The sequence below is a fragment of the Notamacropus eugenii genome, chromosome 1 (genome assembly GCF_028372415.1).
Source record: "Notamacropus eugenii isolate mMacEug1 chromosome 1, mMacEug1.pri_v2, whole genome shotgun sequence".
NCBI classification, from domain to species: domain Eukaryota; kingdom Metazoa; phylum Chordata; class Mammalia; order Diprotodontia; family Macropodidae; genus Notamacropus; species Notamacropus eugenii.
The window spans coordinates 154,108,251-154,126,871 of NC_092872.1; the positions used below are offsets into that span (position 1 = coordinate 154,108,251).

General features: G+C 35.5%; 1 protein-coding gene across 4 annotated transcripts in view; it reads left to right on the forward strand.

The window, feature by feature from the left end:
* CERS3 (ceramide synthase 3) overlaps nucleotides 1-18,621 on the forward strand; it is a 103,155-nt gene that overhangs the window by 37,673 nt on the left and 46,861 nt on the right. For all 4 annotated transcript variants that reach the window (XM_072616968.1, XM_072616970.1, XM_072616974.1 and 1 more), the window contains 6 exons: nucleotides 1,112-1,230; nucleotides 7,890-7,947; nucleotides 8,639-8,689; nucleotides 9,672-9,764; nucleotides 11,831-11,959; nucleotides 16,805-16,911. In XM_072616968.1, coding sequence (XP_072473069.1) covers nucleotides 1,112-1,230; nucleotides 7,890-7,947; nucleotides 8,639-8,689; nucleotides 9,672-9,764; nucleotides 11,831-11,959; nucleotides 16,805-16,911 — 557 coding nt within the window. The remainder of the gene's footprint in view (nucleotides 1-1,111; nucleotides 1,231-7,889; nucleotides 7,948-8,638; nucleotides 8,690-9,671; nucleotides 9,765-11,830; nucleotides 11,960-16,804; nucleotides 16,912-18,621) is intronic.

Genomic DNA, 18,621 nt, shown 5'->3' on the forward strand with positions numbered 1-18,621 from the left:
TGAGAGCTAGGGTCCCTAGTATCCCAAGATAAGGCATTGGATGAGTACTTTAATAGAAATACAAAACTGCAAATTATCTACCTGACTTTTGTGGCACAGTTTTTTATGGTTTTGAAACTATGGCAAACTCAGATTTGCGTTCCAGCATGTATGCTGTTAGGAATTATTATTGGATTACACATGGCAGGTCTTGAAGAAATACCTTATTTCTGAGAATCTCAGAGAAGTTTGTTTCAAGTAAAATCAGCATGAATTTAAAAAAATTTCTGAGCTCATAACTCAAAGTGTCTGCCTCAAGGTCATGCAGAAGATTGCTAATAGTTTCCCTTAGTTCCACTAAAATGACTAACATTTGGTCCTGATTCTTCTGCTTTTTTTGAAATAGTATTTTATTTTTTCCAATACATGTAAAGATAATTTTCACATTCATTTTTAAAAAGTTTGAGTTCCAAAATTTCCTCCTGCCTCCCTTCCCTCCCCCCTTCCTGAGACAGTAAGCAGTTTGATATAGGTTATATATGTACAATCATATAAAACACATTTCCACATTAGCCATGTTGTAAAATAAGAAATAGACTAAAAGAAAACACACACACACACGAAAGTGAAAAATAGTATGCTTTAAACTGCATTCAGACTCCATCAGTTCTGTATCTGGAGCATTTTTCTCTAGAATAGCATTTCTCTGGATAGCATTTTTCATTGTGAGTCCTTTGGAATTGTCTTGGATCATTGTATTGCTAAGAAGAGCTAAGTCATTCACAGTTGATCATCATACAATATTGTTGTTACTGTGTACAATGTTTTCCTGGTTCTGGTCACTTCACTTTGCATCAGTTCATGTAAGTTTTTCTAGGTTTTTCTGAAATCATCCCGTTTGTCATTTCTTATAATACAATAATATTCCATTACAACATTTTACCACAGTTTGTTCAACCATTTCCTAATTGATGGGTATGCCCTCAATTTCCAGTTCTTTGACATCACAAAAAGAGCAGCTATAAATTGTTTTGTACAAATAGTACTCTTCCCTTTTAATCTTCTGTTCCTTGATTGCCCTCTATATGCATTTATTGTCGATCAATCATTCTTTTGTTCTGTCCCTTTTCAGAATGATCTGTATGCTCTAGCAAAGAAGTGTAACCAGACTGTACAGCAGGTTGAAATTTGGTTTAAGAGACGACGTAATCAAGAAAGGCCTTGCAGACTAAAGAAATTCCAGGAAGCTTGGTAAGAGGGAAGCTAGAAGCATGAATAGTTTTATAGTTTTGTACACATTTACATATCCTAAAGTTTAAGATATCATCCACACAATTTTTCTTTCAGCCAGTTCATCTACTCAGGGGAACAGTGCTTACTCCATTTGCTAACTTATAATTTAGAATTCCATTATCTTTTTTGCAACCTCACTACAATTGTTAGAACAGATTATATGGGGGAAAGTTCTGTTTTCCCTTCAGAATATAGGTTAGGATGACATCTACTTTTGTCTGAATCAGATACTTAACCTGCCATCTCTATGTGGATTGAGAAAACTTACTGTGTCATATTGGAACAGGACAGTCAAGTTAGGCTAGGGCCTCAAGCTGAATTCTTGCAACAGAGACATAGATTTTAATAGTTTATTAGGGCAGATTTCTTTTTCTTAATTGGGCATGGCTACTTCTATGCGAAGTCATTGTATTCCAGAATACCTCAGCTCTTAAAGATATGGACACTGGTACCCATACAAAAGTCAGATACAGAAGACATTACTTTTCATTTTTTTCCCTTTACTTTGGTCCAAAACCTTTCTTGTTAAGAAAAATTGTTGGTATCTTTTGTTTTTGAATCACCTTCACTTTTTCAATAAATCCCTTCCTCACCAAAGAACTATCCTTTAAAATAAAGAAAAAAAAGAGATTCAGAACATCAACCTAGTCTGATATTATTTTCAGTTTTCCATATTTATACCCCATCCCTTCACACTCTCAGTATTGCAAAGAAAAGAGGGCAAATGTATCCTCATAACTATTCTTCATACCCAAATCTGATCATTGTAATTGCAGTGTTCAGTTTTGATTTTGTTTTGTTGCTTGTTTCCATTTATATTATTGTATTACATATGTTATTTAACTGGTTCTGTTTGCTTTACTTTGTGTCTGTTCCTATGAATCTTCCCTCTGATTTCTATATTCATGTTGGCTATTTCTTACAGTACAATCATATTTCTGTATTACACTAATGTACCATAATTTGTTTAGCCATTCCCCAGTTGATGGGGAATTCTGCTTTCTTCTAAGTTCTTTGGTAGTACAAAAAAAGTGTTACTATAAATATTTTGGTGTATATAGATCTTTCTTTTTTTCTCTGAACTTCTTGGGTCAATGGGTCAGTGGAGGGGTCACTGAGTCAAAAAGCGTGGACATTTTAGTTACTTCATTAGCGTAATTCCAAATGGTCCAGGCAATTTTTTCAATTAGACTGATGTTGAATCTCAAAAATATTTTTTATCACTTTTCTTCCTTCCCTGCATTTATGATGTCAATAACTGTGATACCAGGTAAAGTTTAGAGGAATATTCCTAAAGATGCCTTTTGAAGAAAGCCTGCCATGATGCCAAGAATTTCCATGTCTGCTTTTGACTTGAAATGCAGAGTTTAGTTTGTTTCTTAACTCATTTTTGTTATTTGAAACACTTGCTGTCACCTCTTGAATTCTACTACAGATGTCTCTTGGCTCTGAACCAATGTCTAGAATATTACTGCAAAATAATATGAAGTGGAGTTTTCCCCAGGAGCTGGTGCTGGTGTGCACTGTCCCTTATTATCCTTCATGACAAAGATGATTCTTATTTTTTCTACTGGACAGATACTATTTTTACCTCTGAGTTCAGAGTTAATGCACTAATTAATATGAGGGAACATAGTGAGAACATCTTCACTTACCCTTTTCAATTAAGTGTTTTCGAGTTATCAACTATTTATTTTTTATCCCTCACGTACTCCCACCATACTGAAAAAAAAAATAGAAATGAAAAAGCTTAAAGCTGTCTATTCATATTTTTTGATCATTTGTCAATTGAGGAATAGCTCTTATTCTTATAAATTTGAATGAGTTCCTAATATATCTTGAAAATGAGATCTTTATCAGAGAAACTTGCTGCAAGTTTCCCAGTCATCTGTTTTCCTTCTAATCATAGCTGCATTGGATTTATTTGCATAAAACTTTTAAAAAGTTTATGCAACCAGAATCGTCCATTTTATTTTCTGAGATCTTCTCATAATTTGGAATGAATCTTCTTTCTACATATCTGAGAAGTAATTTCTTCCTTGTTCGTCTAATGTATTTATGATGGGACCTTTTATGACTAGATCATGTATTTATTTAACGTTTATCTAGGTATATGGTATGAGGTCTAAACCTAATTTGTGCAAGACTTTGTTCAGTTTTTTCAGCAGTTTTTGCAAATGGTTGAAGTATTACCCCCAGTAAGTGGGGTTTTGGGATTTATCAAATACTAGGCTAGTAGGTTTGTTTGCTTTAGTATATTGTTTACCTAATCTCTTCCTCTGGTTGATTCTCTGTATTTTCAATCAGGACCGATTTTTAATTATTATTACTGTTTTATAGTATAGCTTGGTATCTGGTATTGTTAGGTCTTCTTCTTCCCCACTCCTTTTCATTGCTTCTCTTGAGATTCTTTGCCTTTTGTTTCTTCAGATAAACCTTTTAGTCTGGCAAACAAATAGCCAGGGAGCCCAGTTTGAGAACTGTATTCTCAATGGATTTTAACATACAGTATCTTCTTCTGAAAGCTGATGTCTTCTGCAGAGCCCTAATTAAAAAACAAAGCTTTCAGTTATGCTAACCAGTTAATCACTTTTCATTCATTTAACACCTATTAAATACTCAGTTATTGGATGGAGGTGAAATTGTATAAGGCATGGTCTGTGCTCTAACATTGTAGTCTAATAGCAAGATATTAAACTAAGACAAATAATAATGTTTATATATACATATATATATATAAATATTAATATATATAGTCCAGGATTATGTAAAATGACTTGATATGTGCTAAAAGTATTACAGGAGTCCTTTTGTTCAACAGATTATTTATTAAATACTTAATTGTTGCTTAAACTTATTTGGAGGTAGAACTTGAGCTGGACTAGAAGCATAGGTATTATTTGGATGATGGGAAGGAGAAACTATCCCATATGACGGGAACATAAGCACAGGAGTGGAAATGACTTTGATGGGTTTATAGAATCAATGGCCAACAAAAATTTATCAAATACCATGTGCCAGGCATTGTGCTAAGCTGGACATATAAAAAAGAGGCAAAAAAAAAAAGACAGTCCCTGCCTCTGAGGACCTCACAATCTAAAGCAGGGGTGGGAAACCTATAGCCTTGAGGCCTCATGTGGCCTCCCAGGTGGTTGGGTACTGCCTTTTGTCTGAATCTAAGATTTACAGAACAAATTGGATTTGTTCTGTGAAATTTGGATTCAGTCAAAGGGCTGCACTTGAGAACCTAGAAGGCCACATGTGGCCTTGAGGCTGCAGGTTCCCCACCAATCATAAGAAGATTGGCTATATTAGAGTGGACTCAGAAATAAAGCTGGATTTGTAGGGTCAAAATCCTCTTGTTTGGAAAAAGCTGAGAAGACTACTGTTCTAAGTAAGGGATTGAAAATAGGAAAAGAGATTAAAGATTTATATCGAACCTTCTAAGTTAGAAGAAATGGTAACAAAGAAACTTGCATATGGTGAGTTATGTTATCCCTGCTACTATTGGTTCTGTGTACTTTGTACAATCATTTAAAAACTTTTACTAATTAACTGATCCATAATTTTAAAAAAATCACTCTATCATTACTTCATTTGATCAGTTATTGAGTATAGTGACACAGAAATCATTTATATATGAGTACATAGCCCTTTTGAATTTTTTTGCAACCATATTTCTTTTTTTTAAAGCATTTTGTTATAAACTTATTTTGAAACATTCAGTCAATTACACATATTTTGAAAACCATCTACATTTTACATTTAGAATCATTTATGTCAGAAAATGAACTTAATATGTGAATCCCCTTACTAATACCTAGACAATTAAGTGGCTCAGTGAATGAAGTATTGGACTTGGATTCAGAAAGACCTGAATTCAGGAAGCAGGATAAATAGGAAGGAAGGGAGGAAGGTAGGAAAGAAGGAAGGCAGAAAGGAAAGAAGAAAGAAGGGGAAGAAAGAGAGGGAAGGAGGGAGGGAAGAATGGGAAAGAAGGAGAGGAGGAAAGTGCAAGGGAATGGATACTAGAATTTATTAAGTGCCTATGATGTGCTAGGCACTGTGCTAAGCACTTTACAAGTATTATTTTATTTGATCCTCACAACAACCCTGGGAGGTAGGTGCAATTATTATTCCTATTTTAAATTGAGGAAACTGAGTCATACAGAGGTTATGTGGCTTGTCCAAGGTCACACAGCTAGTAAATGTCTGAGGCCAGTTTTAAGTAGGTCTTTCTAACTTGCCCCAGTGCTCTATCCAAAGCACCACCTAGCTGCCTGTAGAGGGATGGGGGCGCAGATTGGAGAGGGGAAGAGACAAGAAAAGTGTTGCAGATGCGGGCATCCACTGCCCCTGGTACTGTCAAGTACTAGATCAACTAGCTTCCTCCTGGACCCTTGCCAGTCACCGGGTTACCTTACGTATATGGCTGTAGTCAGCATCTCAGCCCCAGTCCTGTCCTCAGCTCTCCCGTGCCCATGCATCTTGCCAGGCATGAGAGAGCATAGTCACTCAGTAAACATTAAGTAAACACCTCCTATGTGCCAGAACTGGACTGAGCTCTAGAATACAAAGAAAGGTGAAGGTCCCTGCTCCTGAGGAGTGCTGCTTCCCTCTCTCCAAACTGTCTGCCCAGTTTACAAGCTTCTGAGGGGCAGCCTCTTTCCTTTGCAGAGGTTGGTTCACGATCAACAACAATCCTAGGAACTTGCGGGATTATTAGTAGTGACTGTCCAGTCCATTAACAAATCTCCATAGTAACAACTCAAGGGGATAAGCCAGCTCAAGTTAAATTTGTAAAATGAGAAAACTGGACTAAATGACCTAAAGTCTCTTTCTGCTTTCAATTGTAGGCTGCAGCCATTAAGTCGGTATCTCTTAACTTCCTAACACGTACTCACAAATGAGCAGAAATTTTTCCATCTTGTCAGGGCAGGTTCATTCTTTAATTGTACTTTTATTCTTCAGCTTTCTGGATAGAATTCTTACTCTCAGTCTAATCCCAAGGCATTCCTTATTTCAGTTCAAGGTTTTGTCTTGTTTCAGTTAGTCTTGACTTGGCTATACATTTATTCTTTTTCAAATAAATGTTTCCATTGAAGCCATGTCAGTAAGCATTGATTAAGCACCCCTGTGTGCCAGGCGCTGTACAAAGTGCTGGGTGTCTAGAAAAAGATATTTACTAAAGAAGCCCACTATAATTTCAAAATCAATACAATCAGCCTCAGGATATTAAAGGAAACAGACCTGTATTTCCCCATCCCTAGTCAACTATATTCCACTGACAAACCATTTGTGGTCTGTTAAGGTTACATTTTAATGTGAATTTCCTTCATTTTGCCCTTCTCCCACTGCCAGTCTCTTAAAGATTTGATCTCCCAGTCACTTTTGGCTCTTTCAGAAAAAAATCCATTTTTTCTCCTAATTTAGTCTTGTACTAATAAATATAGGAAAATTACACTGTACTCTTTTGAGACAACCAAATAGATGTGGTACTGAAAATTATGACCTTGTTGTTATGATTCTTGCCTAATAAGGGTTATTTTTTTCACATTATATTTTCTCATACCAGCCAGATTTTCTTATTTATTCCAATAAGAAAAATACATAGAAATGTTCTATGAATACAAATTCATTTCATAAGTAAGTATAAAAGTAAATTGAGACAATTTTGAGAACTCAATTTGGAAACTTTTAGATAGTTATCCTTTGGGACATTTTCTTGATCCTATGATGTAAAAGTAAATAATTGGGCCTTGTAATTTTTCTCCTTTGGAAGCAGGAAATGAGAGATAAGACTGTATTTTAGATTTCACTGGGAGAAGTAGGTTATATGGGAAGAAAGTTTTCATTAAACATCTGCTTTGAGTATATAATGTAAAAATGATATTATTGGCTAAGTTGAAATCGTTTTCTAGATATTTTTATGCATCAACTTAATAAATGAGTGTGTTCATATCATTCCTTCTTGTTAGGTAGAAAATATCTCCTTCTTCTATTAACTTTACAAAAGAAGTATCAGTCTAGAAAGACAGTAAGACAAGTACTTAAAATAGCCAGTATGATAGTGTAAAGAATATTTGAAGGACCTCCATTCAAAAATCTTTTTACTAGCTTAGTTACTTTGGGAAAATTACTTAACTTCCTCGAGCTTCACTTTTCTCATCTCTAAAATTAAAGTTCTGGGCCATATGGCCTCTGAGATCCCTTCTGACTTTAGGTTTATGATCTTATGATCCTAGGAACTGAACTATAGTTTTAACTCAATCACTAACTAGCAGAGTGACCTTGGGATAATAGATGTAGAACTGGAAACAACCTTAGGAATAATTTAGTCCAACTCCTTCATTTTGTTGATGTGGAAATTGAGTTCAAGAGGAATATTGTGCCTTGACCAAATTCATACAGATAGAAATAAGTAGCAGAGATAGTATCTGAACCCACACCCTCTGATTCTGAACATAGCAGTCTTCTACATATACCACGGTGCTTCAGTGTTACCTCCATTTTCTCATATGAAATATGCAAGGATTGGACTAGGTGGATCTCGAAGGTTCCTGCGAGGGCTAACATTACATAATTCCCTGAATAAATATTTTCCTTTATTTCTGCAGCTGGAGATTTGCATTTTATTTATTCTTAACTATTGCTGGAATTGGATTTCTATATGATGTAAGTTATCTTTTTAATATCTTTCATTAAACTCTAGTCTTTTAAAAATTCTTGCCTATGAATTTATTATGATGTAATAGTGTCAGTAAGGTAAACAACTTTCAAAAGAATTTTATTGAGGTTCTTATGATAAAATTAATTATGCTGCTACATTTAAGTACTTTGAGTCATGTATGATTTCAGTGATGTGGGTATTCCCTCCAGAATATTGATTATCACCCATGCAGGTCTTCCCTAGGAGGACTGATGTAAAATTAGTATTAATTATTTTAGAAGTAACTTCTCCATTTAAGTTACATTTTTGAAACAGTTATACCCTTTGTAATATGACACTTTAAACAGAATTGTTGTTGGTTATGTTGGCAATAGTTTATTATATATGATAGATATGCAGGTATATGTATATATGTTTATCCATCCATATATATATAATACATACACACACACACACACATACAGAGAGGGAGACAGAAAAATAGTGTGAGAGAGAGAGAGAATGGAATATTACAAACTGTATCAGATATGTCAGCACTATCAAAATGACTTACAGCACTTAGCATAGTGCCTGGTATCTTGATTATAGTGAGTAATTAAATGTTTATTGAATTTAAAAAAAATATTACCTTTACTGATAAAAGATTACATTTGTGTATGGTTAATTTGTTTCCCTCTCCCTTCTTTCTACATTTAGAAACCTTGGCTTTATGATCTGTGGGAGGTTTGGAATGGATATCCAAAGCAGGTAAGCCTGACTCTTTTAGTATTGTAAAACAGAAACAGCCTTGGGCAAACATGGAAAACTGGTAGTTAATCTTTAATTCTGCAATATCCCTTTTCCCCTAAGGCATCCAATGCCTTCGTGTTGCCCCTTGACTGACTAGAGCTTCTATCTGGAGGGCCCCACCAGAACTACAGCTGTCTCTATCTTTCCCTCTTTCTTTCCACATTAATTAGTGTCTTGGACACTAGGTAACAATGAATGTTAATAAGTTAATCAGAAAAATGAATACATGTTAATATGTAACATGTAATGTCTTAACTCAGAAAGTTCTTAAGGTGTAGCTCACATTGTGGGAACTGGAGATGCTGGTACCACATAAACAGAAGGTCTTGGTTAGATGGACTTTTCTAAGTCCCTCACATTATGCAGCATGGGTGACTACCTACTCAGCTCAAAGGGCTTGACCTCTGTGGACCTTTTTAGTAGATGTTCTTGAGAGACAGACTTGTAGAGTCATAGGACTTGAGTTCAAATCCTAACTCTGCCATTTAAATGCCTATGAGATAGATCTTGGGCAAGACATAACTTCTTTGGACCTATTTTCTCATCTGTAAAGTGAAGGAACTGGACTAAATGATTTCTGATATCCTTTTCAAGGCTCTCTGTGATTCTATAATTTTATAATACTAGACTCTAAAGAGTGCCTAACATCTCATGGGCATTTAGTCAGAAAACATCCCATAATGTTGGTAAGTTAATCAATGAAAATTTGGGAATGGTAAGCAGGGATACCACCTTACTTAACACACATGCCTCTGACCTTCAATAATGGATTTCATAATCTTTTAATAATCACTTGATAAATTACGATTAACAGAGACAGACCTTAATTGTGTATATACTTAAGTCTATAGAAGCAGTCTGTTTCCAGAATTCCACAGATAACACCAATAAATAAAAGCTTTTATATATTAAAATGTGATGAATATTTTCTTTTTCTTAGCCATTACTACCATCTCAGTACTGGTACTACATTTTGGAGATGAGTTTTTATTGGTCTCTGCTGTTTAGTCTTGGTTCCGATGTCAAGAGAAAGGCAAGTATCACATGTAAAACTTCTTTATTAAATCTAATTTAAAATTCAAAGCTCTAATTTAAAATTTATGTTTCAGAACATCTTCAGTCTCATAGCTTCTCTGTAGTATAGTAGTAGTATAGTGTATTTCTAATTATACTATATTAGTTATCTTTCTTCTTTTGGTAAATATTTGATAGAGAAGTGATTGTGGTCCAGTTACTGGCACAGTTCTACCCCTCATCAGTGGAAATACAGCCCTGAGCTGTTCTATTCCTATTGGCTTGAGTCTTTAATATCATTGTTTTCAAAAGGCAAAATGTCATTGACTAACTATGAAAGCATGCTCTCTAGTTGGTCATGATCATATATTTACTACCTGATTATCTTTGAATTAATCATAGTACTTTCCAATTACTTGAGAAAAACAAAGCTCTTTCTGATCCTTCAGAAATTCTTGTGAGGGAGTAACTGTCAAGTATTAGTCTCTACTTTACTGGCAGAGGAACTTAGTCACAGAGATGTTCAGTTATGTCTTTATGGTCAGGCAGTGGTTCATCTTCGAAACCTTTAGGTTTCCTAGTTCTTACTGATGAACCTGCCAGATTGTACATATCTGATCATACAATCCCTCCATCTAACTGAGATCATTGCAGATTCAGATCACATCTACAAACTAGGATTGTATGTCATGTGCTACACTGTATCTTTAAGCAAATGTTAAGGAACACTAAGAATAGTTTAAAAGATTAGGAAAGAAAAATCTAGTTGTCTTAACCATCTGTGTAGTGTTTGATTGTGGGAGTATATTTTTGTTTTCCTGTCACTAAGAGAATGGTTGTAGCAAACTGGAAAGAATTAAAACCTGTAAGAATGAACCCTGAGAAAACTCCATGTTGATATTATTTCACTTTGTTTCCAGTATTTATAACAAAGGAAGACTCCCTAAGTGGATGATAGAGAAAGGAAATATATAGAAATGAATGTGATGTATAAACAATAGGCAACCATTTTTAAAAAAATGAACTCTATGTCAGAAAACATTTCTTCATCTATTAACGCAAGCTTTTGCCTATTTCTGATGCGTACTGCTGGAGGTACACATTTCTTTAGACTAGTACATTAACATTTTTGTCAAAAGTATCATTTATTCAAGAGTTGAACTGAAGAATCCTCTTAAAAGCAGCAGCAAGTGTATCATATGAACACATCACAAAATGATTTGGCCAGTACCTCTTTTGGGATTAGTTTTGTGGTATTCTGTTTCTATTTCATTTATTTTAAGAGGAATTGGACACCTTCAAATAAAAACATAAATGTGTAATGTGTGAGAAAATGAAGCAGCAGTGCTTTGTAATCATTAAAGTGCTATCTAAATGTGAAAAACTAATTTATGTGCATAAATGTGTGTATACACACATACCCATACGTATATGTGTAAACACACGTTATATGCACACTGTGATGGATCTGTGATTTCATTGGTATGGCTAGTCTCTCAGCTGATTTAGGTCATAAATCCTTCTGTACCTTCTTATTTGGTATTATCCTTTTCTCATATTTTTCCCATTAATTCTCCACAAAGGATCTATCCACTATACTAGAGATCTACTTGTTAACAAAAACGAATCTTAGGGATACCAGTTAATATATTTGTGTGTATGTGTATATAGATAGAGAGAAAGATAACCATATAAATAGGTTATTCCAGAATTTTTAGTGTAGCTTTAAAGTTTAAAGCCACACTAAGATTTTTGGGACAATATATATGTATATGTGTGTGTCTACATATATAGGTGTATATGTGTGTATAGGTGTATATATATATGTATATGTGTGTATGTACATATGTATAAAATTAGAGTGACATTTGTTGATGAACCAATCTGTATATGTGTATATATATATGTATATATATATACACATATACATATGTATATATGAGCACATAATTGTAGACATCCATGCCCAGTATTCTAAGCAGTGGAATAATATGATGATAATGGCCTTTCTTGGCGATTAATTGCTTGTCAGTGTTGAAATTTATTTATTTATCTGTCTATCTGTCTATTTATTTATTTGCTTAGGATTTTCTAGCCCATGTCATCCACCATCTGGCTGCTTTAAGTTTGATGAGCTTCTCTTGGTGTACTAATTACATTCGCAGTGGGACGTTGGTGATGCTTGTCCATGATGTTGCTGATATTTGGCTTGAGGTAAAAGTCTGAAATTTTAAACAAATATAACTTCCCAAATTTTGATTCCCAACAAAATGTGGCTTATGAGCCTTTTCTGACTTCCTCCTTTCTGTTCTTATTCAATCTTGGACACGGTACTTCCAAGAATTTCTAATTCTTTAGGCCTCTTGCATGGAACTTTTTGACCTCTTTAGTTTTTAAGTATTTCTTTAGTTTCATAGACGCAGATAGACAAATGCAAGGAAGATTATGTGGAAGAGGATTCATTTGCTTTTCAGTTTGAATTCAGGGGCAGCATGTTACGTCGAAAACAATGCTTGATCTAGAGTCAAAAACCCTGGATTCATTTCCTAGGGAGTCCTCTTAATACCTATATGATATTAGGCAAGTCATTTAGTCTCTCTGGGCCTCTGTTTCCTCATCTGTTGGGGGTAAAATGATGCTTCAGATTGGAGGAGGAAGACTTGAATTCCAAACCATTTCGTTGAGCCTTAAATGACACTCCAGAAAGTCTTTCACAGCTTTCTTTCCTCTTTTCCTTACTTTTTTCTTTCTTCCTTTTCCTGGTTTCTATTCCTTTTTATCTGGAGTGGATATGGAAAAATAGAGTTGAAGGAAAGAAACTTTCTAAATCCCCTTATGGTTTACTTCTCTAAGGTTTTCCAAAGTTTTTTTTTTTTTTTTGAAATCTCTGTGTTAAAGAATTTACAGAGGTTTTTCCACCTTGTAAGCCCAGTTTTCTTTCCCCTTCCTTCATATAATCATTTCTGAGGATAATTATGATGCTTATATAATGAGCTTAATCCCCTGAGAGCTCCTAATTCTTCAGAACCATGTAATGAAAAATGTTTTAGATTTATATAAAACTTCATTTTAATGATCTTGGAGAGCAGTAGATCTGAAATATACTTGAACTCTAATTCTTGGTTGGAACTTGAAGAAGAGGATTTCTGTACCTTTTGAATGCCTTAAGTGTAAATCTTACTCTCTCCTTGCCCTGCCCCCACTGCTATTTCTTAAGGAGAATGAGATATTAATGCCCTGGGAAGGAAACATTATAATGAAAGCTGTCTCCTATTGGTACAGTAGAGAGACTTAGATCTGGAGGCAAAGGACATGGGTTCAGTGACTACACCCACAATGACTGCTTTTTACTCCATATTTGAGCTTAGGCAAGTCATCTCTGGGTTTTAGTTTCTACAACTGTAAAGTGAATCTTGTATAAAGAACAGGAAAGAGACCCCTATCACTAGATTGCTGAGTGTGTGGTAGGGAAAGTGGAATGTAAAGTGTAAGAAGAATGGAAAAAGTAGGAGGGGACTAGATCATGAAGGGCTTTGAATGCCAAATAGAAGATTTTGTATTTGATCCTAGAAGTGATAGAGAGCCCCTGGAGGTAGGGTGGTGATTTGGTCAGAATTATATTTTACGAAGATTAATTTAAGAGCTAAGTGGAAGATGGACTGAAGCAGAAAAAGACTTGTGATGGAGTTCAACCAGATTATTCCAGTGATCCAGTTGTGAGATGATGAAGGTGCACCAGAGTGGTGATAATATCACAGGAGAGAAAGGGACATATACAAGAAATGTTAGAAAGGTTAGAATTGATAGGACTTGTCAATAGATTAGATATGAGAGGGCTGAGAGAGAGAGTCAGGGATGATCCGTAGGCTGAAAAATAATTATAACTTCCACAATAGTAGGGAAGTTCAGAAGGGGGAGGGTTTTGAGAAAAGATAATGAATTCAGTTTTTGACATTGAGTTTAAGGTGTCTACAGGATACCCAGTTTGAGGTGTCTAATTGGCAATGTGAGATGCAAGTCTATGGGTTAAGAAAGAGGTTAGGGCTCAGTAAATAGATCTAAGAAACATCAGCATGGAGATGATCGTTGAATCTATGGGAGTTGATGAGATCATGAAGTGGAAACGGTAGAGAGGAAGAAGAGAATCTTATACCATGACTACTATAGAGATTAAGCAAAGAAGAATAAGAGGGAATAGTCAGACCAATATGGGGAGAACTAGGATAGTGTGGTGTCATGGAAACCTAGAAAGAAGATTGAATCAAAATGAAAAAAGATTATGATAATTTTGGTGAGAACAGTTTTGGTTGAATGATATTATTAAGAAGAATGTTTCCAGGTACATCAATAGTCTTCATTAAAATATACCTATGCTAATAATGAACGCAGTGAATACAGTCAACCTGCTTCATATGACTTCAAACTGAATGTTGATTGATCTGCAGTACATTTTAATTAGCAGAATAAACCATGTTCTACTAGAATAAATATTACAGGGTAATCAGCTTGATTTATTTAAGGACTACTTACATTATCAAGTAGAAAATATTACCTGAATTAGGCATTGTTTCTAAGTTATGTATAAGTTCAATAAGCATGCAAATAAATCTTTTTTTCTCATATTACATATGCATAAGAAAAGCAATGGTTTAGCAATATGTGATGTGTTCAGTTTCCCATGTTTTTCTGCAAATGTAGCCATACATGCCAAAATTCCTCTCCTTTTACTCCCTTTATCCATCAAATCCTTTAATTATCTCTCTACATATGCTTAAAAATAAGATCATATTCAAAATGATTTCAAAGTTATGTACTGTTCTCTTATTTCTAAACTTACTGATTAACTTTTATTTTCAACTTATCCACTGAAATAACAGGTTTATTATATTAATGGAGGAAACTTAGACCCTAGGACAAGGAATATGCTTTATCCCTGATGTGGTCACTTACTCCCATTGTGGCCTTGGTATAAATACCTCTGAGGACCTTTTGTATACCTGTTTAAACATTTCTGATTTAATTTTCTTTAATATTTCTACATATATTTTAAATAATATTATATTTAATCTGATATATTAAACCCCTAGGAATTCCTAACACTTCAGAACCATATAATGATAAAATTATTAGATTTATATAAAGTTTCATTTTATTGATCTTGGAGAATAGTGTATCTGAATTGTACTTCAATCCTAATTCTTGGTTTGAACTTGAGGGAGAGGATTTTTGCACCTTTTAAATGCCTTAAGTGTAAATCTTACTTTCACCCCTTAAATTGCTATTTCCTAAGGAGAATGAGATATTAATGCCCTGGGAAGGGAACATTATAATGCAAGCTCACTTCTATTGGGAGACGGAATGGGGCAAGGGCGATAGTTGGGCCTAATACTTTAAAAGGGGCCTGATAAATAGATAAATTAGAAGGGTTGATTTGTTGTACTTGTACAAGTTCTTGTTAGTACATTCTTGCCAGTCCCCATTTTGCTTCACGATTATGCTATATTGCTGATATATTTGGTCTTCTATGATTCCTTCCACATTCTTATGCATATTCCAGTCTACTTCCATTCCCTCCCACCTCTCACTGTCACTCTAAACTTATTTTCTCTTTTCATTGTGCCCTCACCCCAACTCTTGCATATTAGCCTCCTAAAAGATCTAAGAGTTTACTCTTTCTTTTTTGCAAAATGCCAATCCCATGGGCTGGACCATTTTCTTACTTTGTTGATATGCAAGCAATAAAATTCAAATGCTTACTCTTCAAGTATGTTGCATATCTGAACTAATCTAAACTCTGAAGACCTCTTTTTCTGGCATATGCTACACCTGTTTTAAGATGAGCTATATTCTAGCTGTCTCTACCCTCTGTGGTCTTCCACTGTTCCTCCTCCAGTATGAAAGCCCAGCCTACTTCCTGAAACCAACAGAAGACAGATTAGAATAAAAGTCAGTTTTGATGTTAGCAACCAAAATATCGAATGCAATAACAGGTAGAAGTGATTGAAGTGGCTGCCAAATAGTAACATGAATGAACCTTGAATGAATGAACCCATAGCACATCAACTTTCCTTCTAATACTAAGGGACTTAGCAAGAGTTCTTTCCAGTAAGCACAGTGTACATGAACAGCATGTGTTAATGTAAGAGAAACAAGAACTGCCTCACTCCAACCACAGTGGAAAGAGCACTGGTGGCAGGATGTGGTAAGCATGCCTATAATCCCTAATTCTGGGGAAGCTGAGGCTGATGGTTTCCTTGAACTCAGAAATTCTGAGCAGCAGTGGGCTAAACAGATCAGGTGTTTGCACCAAGTCTTGTACAAGTATAGTATATACACTGGGAATATATATATATACTATATACACTGGGAAGTGGGGTGAGAGGTGTGTCAGGCTATCTAATGAGAGGGAAGCTGGCCCAGGTAGAAAATGGAACAAGTCAAAGCTCCTGTGCTGATCGGTAATGGGAACAAATCCATGAGTAGTTGCTGTATTTGTTGGCTGAGCAAGATAGGGAGACCCAGGAAAGGAAGGAAGGAAGGAGGGAGGGAGGGAAAGAGGGAAAAAAAGGAAGAAGGAAGGAAAGGGGGAAGGAAAGAAGAAGGGAAGAGAGAAGGAAAGAATCAGGGAGGGAAGAAAGAAAGGAAGCAAAGGGAAGAAAAGAAGAAAAAAAGAAAGCAAGGGGAAGGGAAGGCTGCCTATCTCCAGTCAGGGAACTTGGCTTCTAACTCTGCTTCTAATACTATCTGTATGACCTTGAGCAGATCACTTAATGTCCTTGGGCATCAGTTTTCTGATCTGTAAATGAGAGGGTTGGACCAGATAGTCTGTGAGGTCTCTGCTAACTCTAATTCTATGTCCTGTGCCTATTGTAACTTTTCTAATTGCTGTCAGGCCCACCCACCATATCATTTTTTCTCTTAATATCTTTTGGCCTCTTTTTGTGTTGAGTGGAGATATTCAGTGCATAAGTTAAATTATTCTAAAGCTGCCTCTGCAAGTGTTGTTGAAAATTTGTCTGTTTACCTGATTCTGAATGAATTTTCTTTGTTTTGTTTCAGTCTGCTAAATTATTTTCTTATGCTGGATGGAAGCAAACATGTAATACTCTATTTTTCATCTTTGCCGCTGTATTCTTTATTACCCGCCTAATAATTTTCCCCTTCTGGTAAGTAGGCCAAGGTTATTTGCTATCATATTTCTGTGAAATTTAGTTTTCCTGTCCTTAAATTTGCTAAGGTAGGTTATAGCAGGATGTTGAAGTCAAAGAACTGTATCACCTTTCTTTCCCTAACAATATGTTGATCTCTAGCTGTTAGGACAAAATGTATGAAACAAGATGGAAGGAAAAGTGTAAAGGAGTCTTTTCTTCATTATAGAAGCAACCTCCGTTGCAGAACCCTTTCCACTATATCCCAACACAACATACACACCTCCAGCCATTGTGAAAAAAACAAGAACGGAAACCTAGCATTCCAGTGTAAGAGATAGAAAATGAAGTCAAGTCTCGGAGTGACCGCAATTGGGAACACCAAAATGGAAAGTACATTAGCAAAAGAATATGTTACAGCAAGTTCTTAATGTTCGTGCTACATGTTGCCCCTTAATAAACATGGATCTGTCTGAGAATCTTGTAGTTTCTCAGTCTGCTCAGATTGGAACATTAGCATATTTTCATAAGATGTATTTGCCGTTGGTCATAGATGTAATCAGCTTATTATCTTGACCCAGCCATAAAGCTTGTCTGCATAGGGATCATTGCCAAAGAGCAACTGTTCACCTAAGCATGTGTATGGAAAGGTAAATGGAAATTGGGAAAACAAATATTAGCATGGACAGAGAAGAATCAATATCTTATCTCTCTTGAACGCCTTTCCTCTCATCAGTGTAAGTCTACATGTGTATCTTGGCATACATCAGAAAGACACGTAGTAGTAAAGAGGACACAGCTGATTTGGTTTTTGGTCTAGTACGTATAAATATCAGATAATCTTGGCAGATAGATCAATGCTGTTGTTAGGTTTTAATATTTAGCTGGAGGGACTGGAGTTCGAGGACACTGACCTGCCACATAGGACTCATTCTAATTGGATTAGCTTTCAATGTTTTCTACAGCATATATCCACTGAATGCAGGATCCAGACATCAGGATGTCATGAGCACTGCCCCCCCCCCCACAACCTTTCTTCCCCCAGTGAACCAGAAGGGTTTTGTTAATTATTCTTAGGTATCTTGATGATGGTAGACATTTACTTTAGGTTTAGAGGAAATCAGAGTTCAGTCTAGAGTCAAATTTGGCACACTTGTTTTAAGTGATAGCCGAAGTCAGATCTTGGATAGGAGAACAAAATCCTATTTGGATGAAGACAAAATTAAGGTAATTTATGCTTTTAAAGTAACATCAAATTCAGAAAATGTCTGAGCTTCATTGTCAAATATCTTACTGATTAAGTTATGGTTTTGGTGAGTCTCACCTTTGACCCACATGTTTATATTAGCGGTTATTGTAACACAAATGATGTTACCTTGGCAGCAACTTGAATTTTGATTGATGCAGAAGATAGTGGCATTATACTATTATTTATGATAAGTGTATATAGCCATGTGTATAAGAAAAATACTGATTTGTAGCTGTTATCTATCTATATATCTATACATACATACATACGTGTGTGTGTATGTGTGCACGTGCGCATGTGTGTCCCTTGGCATTAAGTCCTATACGTTTAAGCCCCAGACATCTATAAGGGCTCAGCCACTTGCCATGGTTTCTGGGCTTCAAGCTGAGTTAGTAAGATGCATCTGGTGTGTTTTCAACTCTTACATGCTTAAGAGCCTGTTCAGAGTGCGGTTCTCTTCAGTTCTTGCTGAGCTTTCT